At 33.7% G+C, this 8,972-nt stretch overlaps 1 protein-coding gene across 1 annotated transcript; it reads right to left on the bottom strand.

Moving 5' to 3' along the window:
• Nucleotides 1-4,537: 4,537 nt before the first annotated feature.
• On the bottom strand, nt 4,538-8,122 carry LOC116133916. The gene is made up of 5 exons (XM_031419587.1): nt 7,930-8,122; nt 7,186-7,656; nt 6,495-6,644; nt 5,861-6,300; nt 4,538-5,131 (listed from the first exon to the last, which is right to left on the bottom strand). The coding sequence occupies exons 1-5, from the start codon at nt 8,081-8,083 to the stop codon at nt 4,538-4,540; spliced, it is 1,809 nt and encodes a 602-aa protein (XP_031275447.1). The 5' UTR covers nt 8,084-8,122.
• Between the last annotated feature and the right edge of the window lie 850 nt (nt 8,123-8,972).

The raw sequence follows: 8,972 nt of genomic DNA on the forward strand, positions 1-8,972 counted from the left end.
ATATCCCCCGGATCTATTAACACACCTACAAGCTCAAAAGACAAAGCAACTCATAATATTATTGTGGTATGTAGCCCCAGGTTTGAACCCATGAACTGAAGGACGAAAGCAAACCTCATGGCTGCCAAGCCAACCCTTGGATTATGGCTTGGGCATTTTATGATAGATATTGGTGCACATACTCGTTTCTCATATTTCTAGAGTTTAGAGAATAGTATATGATCTACTCAAAGGATTATTGGATTAAAAACAAAGTTTATCCTATTGAGAAGCAAGACTTTATTTTCTCCTATATTTTTTAGTTTAATTTATTTAATTTATTCTAAAATCTTTAAATATCAAAACGTGATCATTGTTAGACATAGGCACAGAGCCGAGCCTTTCAGATTCCCTTAGTGAATATTTTATTTGTCATGACTTACTTGAATATTTGTTTAGTCAAAAATTTTCCTATATCAACCTATTTTATAACAGGATTGAGTGATAATAAATATATTAATTACATAAGTCAAAAGCAGTTTAAAAAGCAAGAGACCAGTTTGTGGAAAATATCACATTTGATATAAGATCTTGACAACGTGGGATTTTCTTACTAATCTTTAAGCTCCTTCGAAATATTATTTTGTATTTATTATTTTGTAGGATGGTTGCATTACAACATGTTATGCCTAAAAAATCAGGGCTCCGTAAGCTTACATCAGCAAGCACTAATCAAAGTTGAAGAAGGCTTTGCATCGTCTGGAGCTACCACGGCGCCCCAAACAGAACGAATATAACTGTCATCACTTGGCAGATTCAGATTTGTCTATGAGTGACTAAGACCGTACACCTGTCCAAGCCCATATAATTTGAGGAAATTCCTAAGTTATCAGCCAATGGAGGCAAGGACGGACTTGCACCATCTACCCATTTGCAGATTTATAATTATTACCTTGTATCCCACTACTATAAATAGAGGACTCCCCCGTCATTTTCGGGATTCTAATTCTAATCCTGATCTTGAACCCTCATTCTAATTGTAATCTTTTTCAGAGTAAAGATAACCTACGAAAAGAACTGGTTTGATATTCTCTCTGAATACTCAGTTATTGTATTCTGCTCTTTGTTTGCTATATGTGACCTCTTTGATCTCTCATATATAAAAGAACAGTGACGTAGAATCGCTTTAAGCATCCGAAACACTTTAAAAATCATTTCTCATTTATTATTCAGTCTTTGCATTCGATTATATGATTACTTCTTGTAATCATTCATGTGTAATTTCTAAGAACAACTTAGCACATTACACATGCGAGGCGTTGGTATAACCGATCACGCATCAACACAACACAAGTCAAAGTATTTTTTTATTGAACTTTTAGACTCTCTTGAAAATCTTATATTATTTTTATCCATTCTATTGGAGGAGGTTGTGAAATACAAATACATGTATTGTTATTGTAATTATTCTGTGTATGTTTGTTTGGAGGGAAATAATAAAATATATGAATTTTTATTACACCAGAATCGTTTAATTAAAGAGGAAATGTTTTCAATTAATGAGCAGAACCGCTGAGGAAAACATTGAGAAACAGGGGAAGTGCAAAGTGAAAAACAGAGGAGAACAGGGGAAGCAAAAAATAGTATACAGAATAAGCAATCAAGTACTATCTTGTGTCAAATTATCGTGCTTATTATTATGCCTTAAACTTATCCACATAACATTTTGGGTTTGAAAATTATGCCTTCTATTCTGTAATATGTGGTCAAGTTTTAGTCTTAAATTATTATCAATTTTTCTTCCCTCTTTACACTACATTTTAAGATTTTAAGACTTTTTTTTATTTGACTACAATGTGAATGGATTGTCTTGTCTAAGAAATTTAAATCTTAATTCATCCAAATCTTATCTCTCATCTACACTCACAATTATTAGTATTATTATTAGGGTTTATTTATACATATATTGATTATTGAGAGTGTTTAAGTTAATTCTTCTTAATCTTGTTATATAACATATCATTAACATTAAGAAGACTTTTGTTATTTCATAAACATAACAAGAACTTTTGCTCTTATATCATGTCTCGGGGAATGAAATTGTGCGGCCAAGAATGAGGAGAGAAATAACTAAAAGGAGGGTAGACATCAGTATATTTAAGAGGAGTGGAGAATGTGATGGTGTAGGACACGTGGAAAGTTACTATTTGAGAATTAGATAGTGATAAGATCCCCATTGGATTATCCTGTCTGTAGTAAAATTAGGCAGCATGGTGACGTGGCAGTACAGCAGCCAAAACTTTGGTTAATAGAGTGGTGGAGAAGTCCTGGCCGCTCGAGACTTTCACTTATATACCCTACTAGGACCAATACATTTCTTATTCTTTCTCTTTCCTTTGAATTCTCTGTTTTACCCTTCAGGGGTTTCATCCTCATCGTCTAACCAATCAAAGCTTCTCAATTTTCCATTCATCCCACAATTTTATTATTCAATTTCACGCTATTAAAATTACTTGTTTCTTAGCCAATAAAAATTCTAATTATTTTTTTATACATTCTATTTAAAAAGTAAAAAAAAAAACATATTTTTTAAAATATATCAATGTAATCAATTTTTTTATTAATTTAGGACAAACATTAAAAATAATTCTATTTATACTAGGTTGCGATACAATGATTTAATTTTTTTGACTCTTTTCGTGAACCGTTTATTTTTATTAATCTAATAATAATAAGAGAGAAGTTAAATATATCATTTTTGTTAATCTAATAATATAACCATTTATTTACATTAGATCAACACTAATGAAATAAAAAAAATTAAGTCACAAATCATCATGTTTATTATTGATCAATCATAAAAGTTTATTATTGTTAAAATAGCAGATAGCATGGCCACAATTTGTTAAAGAATCCTTTATTTCAAGTTTCAACCCTTAAAACATCCAAAGAATAAAAATATGTGTTTATGGATGAAATGTTTCAAAATTTACAAGTATAAAAATTTCTCACTAATTTTAAAAAATAAATATTTCTCACTCGAGGGAAATGCCAGGGCCATATGTATAAAAGACTTAGTCTACCAGGAGGGGAAATTTCAAATACACAAATATGCTTTCTTTATTTTCCAACCAACCGGCCAATCATGCTTTTCTTATCTTCCAACCAATCCATTCGATTCTGCTTCTGCAGCAATATATAATTTCTGCCGCTTCTACAACTGAATCTGTTTTGTTTTGTAGTGATGGATGGCGCAAGAACCCGCGGCACAGCAGTGTTGATTAATTTTCTTGTTGAGTACAAGAAAAATAATCAGCATCTCTGTGCCGCAGGTTCTATCAACACTGAGCTCTTTCTCCATTTGGGCGACTTCACTCATTTATCAGGTATTCAATACAATAAATATTCAATCATTTCCTTTTTCTTATGTTGAGCAGCCTCAATCAAAGGTATCCACCCACTGTTGTTTGCAACTTTATTTAAGTTTACATCTTTTTTCACGAGCAATTCGGCTGCTTGGATATTGCCAACAATAGCAGCGATAGAGAGGACCGTGTTGCCGTCCCTATTTTGTAGTGCCACTTGATCTTTTGACATCTTATTCAATAGATACTCCACAATTTGATTCGCCATGCCTGTCCCAACTGCTACATGAAGTGCTGTGTCCAAGTTCGCGGTGATCCTCGCTTCTAAAGCATGATCATCCGAATTACGGAGTCGGGTTACCGATTCCAAGTTGCCTTCGAGTATAGATTTATGCAGTGGCATGTACCGTGTGAGATCGTCGGCAATAAAACATACAAAGAAATTTAACAAGAATTATCTTTTACTTGAAAGCTTTTTGTGATTTCAACTTACCCATAGGCTGTGATGAACAAGAGGCCATAATCAGCTGTGATGAGGAAGAGGACATCCTTGAGAAAGCTGATTTTGAATTACTGCTGTTTTCTGAGTGTTTAATTCCTGAATCCTGGCAAGTATTTATAATACTTTGTTGACGAGAAGCCATCAACATCCAATTAATAAATAAGTTTACTATGAATTATGTACAGAAACAGATATCAATTCACTGGGACAGGAGCCCTTTTTCTTTTTCTAACATTTTCTACTATCTATTATCAAGTCTTATTTCTAAATTTATCTTGTTCCTTTTTCTAACATTTTCTACTATCTATTATCAAGTCTTATTTCTAAATTTATCTTGTTCAAAGTTTTGTACATATTTTATATTTCCAAATTCACCCTTATATTTATATTTCCTCCTCTCTTCCCAAGCATTCTTCATATTTGTTATATATAATCACTCAACTATATTAAATAATACATAGTAAAAATCGGTTAAATGCGTCCATCATTGTTGTTAAAATAGCAGAAAGTATTGCCAAAATATGTTAAAGAATCCTTTATTTAAACCCTTAAGAACATCCAAAGAATAAAAATATGCTTTATGGATGAAACGTTTCAAAATTTACAGTTATAAAAATATTTTCTTATATAATCGCGCTTACAATTTCTCTAGTACTCTTAATTTCAAATTTTTTTTTTTTTTTTTTTTTCCTCACTTGAGGTAAACGCCGGGGCCATATGTATAAAAGACTAAGTCTACCAGAAGGGGAAGTTTCAAATACACAAACAAAAACACAGGCGAACAAACCGAAGCACCCAGAAAAACAAGTATCCAGTGTGCCTTTTTGTCATAAAACACTAGACAAATAATGGAACCATAGTCTACCATCATCGATGTTACAGAGACGAACAATAAAACGAGACCTGATATTAATCTGTTGGGCAGGACATAAAGAAATTTATCTTCTGCATAGCCTGTAATGAGGATCGACAAGAACAATATCATGGAGGCAATTGATGACAGCAGAGAGAGTGCATCCGAAATGTCAAATATCATGAAGCTTTTCTCATGGGAAAACTTTGGTTTACCATTATCTCCGTTGCCACCAGGCACGCTGATTGCCGCTGCAAATACAATTGTGGTAACGAGTGTTGTTGCTAACGAGCATCCGGTTGCTGCTTGTTTCATCCACTTCTCACCTTTCTTAACAAGTTCCTTATGTTCCTCTGTAAATACCTTTGCTGGAGTTTCTCCTTTAGAATTTTTACTCGCTCTATATGCAGGCTGTATAATTTTCTCCACTTCCTGTGTAAAATAAATTTCAGAACTACAGAGTATGAAAGATTGCACTTCTAAAACCGTTCTTGGCCTTTTATCCTGAAATCACTACAAATTTCTACAAAATTTCTATAAAATTTCTTAATAAATGGTTTTAATATTCCAACATGTTTACCCTTTGATAGAGATAAAAATCATCAAAATCACAATTAATGGAAAAAAAAAAAAAAAAAGGAAAATAAGAAATGGAGACATTATTGGTAAAGAATCCAATACTTATTTTTCTTGATCGTGAATATCTGAATAGGGCGAATTGCCCTGTCATTTTGTCAATATTTTTCCTTCAGAACAAACAAATTCAAATTTAGAACTCATCACGTATACTCTTTTTTATTTTATTTTTTCTAAATTAATAAATTAAGAACAACTTTATGTATTTTCTCAACAAGATTAAAAAAAAATTCAATTCATCATGTTGCTAGTCTATCCTCATTTCTCTCCCGTTTCAAGAATTAAATATACATTTAAATGATAAAAAATTATTATATTAGACAAGTATTTTCATTATAATGAAATTGTTTTATATCATAATGTTTTTATGTATACTTCAAAAAAAAAATAATAATAATAATAATAATAAAATGCCCTCTCATAATGTTTCTGGTTCCGCTCCTGTGACTCTCACTAATAGTCATTTGTAAGAAATGCACCCGTAATATGTTACTGACACTGAGTTGATTGAATCAGAAGGCTTACCTGAACCCACCGTAACTCGCTCTGCATCTGTAGGGCTGCACCATTGATGACACTGAGTTGATTTTCGGGTGCCAATTTTCCAGCCAAGTGCAAGAGATTATTCCCATCATTGTCATGGGACATCAATAACAAATGTTTGTGACCACTCATTTGAAATATAAGGTTGAACACCTTCTCTCTACGGTTCATGATTGCCAACTGGAGTGCATTATGATTGTCAGCATTTGAAAACCAGACTGCATCAGGGAATGATTTTATAATCTCTTTAACAACTTCGCAAACCCCCAATTCTGCTGCTAATAGGAACGGTCGTTTTAGTATAGAGTAAGCTCTTTCGTGGTCTAGTGTTCTTGTAATTTCCATGCACAAGAGTTCGACAAGTTTTACTGCTCTCTGGTTCATCAACTTTGTCTCTCCTATCTCCTCTGTACGACTTCGAACTGCAAATTAAATAAATTCAACAATGACACAAGTGTATGATTTTAAAATTTAGTTGAAAATTTTTCATGGGATGCAAGCAATATCGTGGAATTTGCGATATGATTGACTGTCTTGTCTTGATTTACAACTTCTTGTTGCATCTCAATATCACTGCTTATGTATATATATATGAAAAAAAAATTTGTGTACGCACCACAACAAAGATAACGTTCCCAAAAGTCTGGCTTTCTTCCGCTTGGAAATGCAGAAGGTTTTCTTGCTATTGCACTCAAAAGAGACTCCCCATCAGATGACTCCCTTATAGCTAAACTTGGATACTGTTTGACAAAGTCCAGTGCCATGTCTGAGACAATACGATGGACGAAAATTTAGAATTAATTTCGAATTTCTAACATGAAAATAGACTGTTAAATATAGAGATAATTCCATTTTCATTATATGGTTAAGAAGTATTAACATTTTGGTCCTTGGGCAGTTGGACACAACATTCAATTAGTTGATTATTAATTTACTTAGGAATTATGACAAAGTACCTTTCAAATAAAATAATAATTAGTACGAAGTACCTTTCTAATAAAGTAATGAAAAAAATGCATTACACAAATGGCACTATTGCGTCATACTTTATTTTTAGAGGGGTATTTTTCTCATTGTACTATTACTATAATTTTCAAAGTCAATTAAAGGACAAAAAAACTACTATTTGAAACTGAGTGTCCTTGACTGATTGTAGACTAAAACCATAAAGATGAAAACAGAATTCTATCACAAAATGTACTAATAAGTTAAAATAAGTCTATTGGAGCACAGTAATGTGCTGACGTAAAGTCCGATTGAAAACTGGTTGGTAATCACAGTAGTAGCAATAGAAAAAATGAACTCACCGTAAAGTCCAGCAACTATGAGCGAATTCAAGAAGGAGAAAGCATGCACATTTTCGTCAAAATGAAAAATATCTCGGGTGAATTGCTGTAAATATCTTATCATCTTCTTTTGGCCATGTCGAGCAGCCTCAATAATCGGCATCCTGCCAGAGTTGTTTTCCACTGCAACCAAGTCTGGATGTCTGCCCATTATCATTTTGGCTGCTTGGAAATTGCCAACAATTGCAGCAATCGAAAGGGCTGTGTTGCCCTCGTTATTTTGGAGTCCCACTTCATCTTTTGACATTAAACACAATAGAAATTTCACAATATGATTCGCTTCTTTCCCAACAGCTACGTGAAGTGCTGTGTCCAAGTTTACCGTGATCCTGACGCGTACCGCTTCAGGATTCAAGTCACAGAACTCTTTTATCAATTCCAAGTTGCCTTCGAGTATAGCTTTATACAGTGGCCGGTACCTTGTGAGATCGTCTGCAATAAAAGAAACAAACAGGAATTTTGATTGGTTGATTGTTATCTTTACTTATGGAAATTTAATCACTACAAGAACATTTTTTGTCTATTCAACTGGTTCTTGAAAGTTATCATAGAGCTGCAGATTACATTTAACGTCTATTTCAAAGTAGTCGCAAGTCTGGCGTAGAAAGATCGTCGAGGAAACAGTTGATAAAAATACCCTTTAACAATTAAAACTTTAGTTTCCAATTTCAATTAAAATAGTTGTAATCTTCAGTAGCTACTTACCCACAAGCTGTGATGAAGAAGAGGAGATGGGTGTGATTGAAAAAGATTCGCTCTCTATGTCTATAGCGTGCTCCATTACGCTAATCGCATGTGATTGATTAATCGATCTCTCTTCTGAAGAAAAAGCCACAGGCCATTCTGAATAAGAGGCCATAGGTTGAAGAAGGTGAGGAAAAAGACCGTTTCTGTGTTGACGAAGAAGCCACAGGCTGTGTTGAAGAAGACGCCACAGGTTGTTTTAAAGGCAAGCTGGACCACAGGCTACGGTGGAAAGCTACGCTCAACGCGGCACACATGCCTTGCCTACTCAACCCATGACTTACGAAAGAGATTCTGTCAAACCTCTGAACTATGGTGGCATCACAATAAAACTTTATTGTTTCAGAAATAGCTCTTAAACCCCAACCTTTTGTTAGAGTTACCTAGATCAGTTAGCTGACACAGTCAACTGACTTACAACCCTTTTTACCCTTGATTTCCAATAAAATAATCTAATATAATTTTATGTTTAAGCAAAAAATTATATTAAAATCTTAAAACCTATGGATCTAGACATCTCAAAATACAAATTTCACTTGAAAACACCAATCTTTACCCACGTCAAAGAAGTGTCGAAGGGTCACTAGAACCCAACCAAAGTAATGGGAAAACCTCTAACAAGAGTGAAAGAAATGCCAAAACCTTGGTGTTGCATTGAGTCGTGCAATAGGCACAACGTTCTGGCCTTGCGCTATGCCGAGCGCCAAGCGTGTCGTCCCAGCGTTTTGATATATCAGGTGCTAGGTGTGATGAGGACCTGGCCTTGTCGGGGGTTATGGTTTTCACTTTTTTTTTTTTTTAATTATTTGTTTGAAAATGGAAAATTAGTGGATTGCTTTTTTTTTTTTTTTTTGGTTTCCTTTTCGTAAATGGGTGATACTGATTTGAGAAAGATAATTTTCACTGATTTAGGGTAAAAAAAGTTGTGTTGTATTGAAGAAATGAAAGATTAATTTCAGACCTAGAGGAGTGAAGGACAAAAGGAGTGAAGGAAGAAAAGATTC

This window comes from Pistacia vera, unplaced genomic scaffold (genome assembly GCF_008641045.1).
Source record: "Pistacia vera cultivar Batoury unplaced genomic scaffold, PisVer_v2 Contig277, whole genome shotgun sequence".
NCBI lineage: Eukaryota > Viridiplantae > Streptophyta > Magnoliopsida > Sapindales > Anacardiaceae > Pistacia > Pistacia vera.

Coding starts and splice junctions, on each gene's coding strand:
- LOC116133916 (XM_031419587.1), bottom strand. CDS start 8,083: ATGGCCTCTTATTCAGAATGGCCTGTGGCTTTTTCTTCAGAAGAGAGA. Junction 6,645..7,185: donor CATAGTTGCTGGACTTTACG/GTGAGTTCATTT, acceptor GTATTGTCTCAG/ACATGGCACTGGACTTTGTC. Junction 6,301..6,494: donor GGAACGTTATCTTTGTTGTG/GTGCGTACACAA, acceptor TTTAATTTGCAG/TTCGAAGTCGTACAGAGGAG.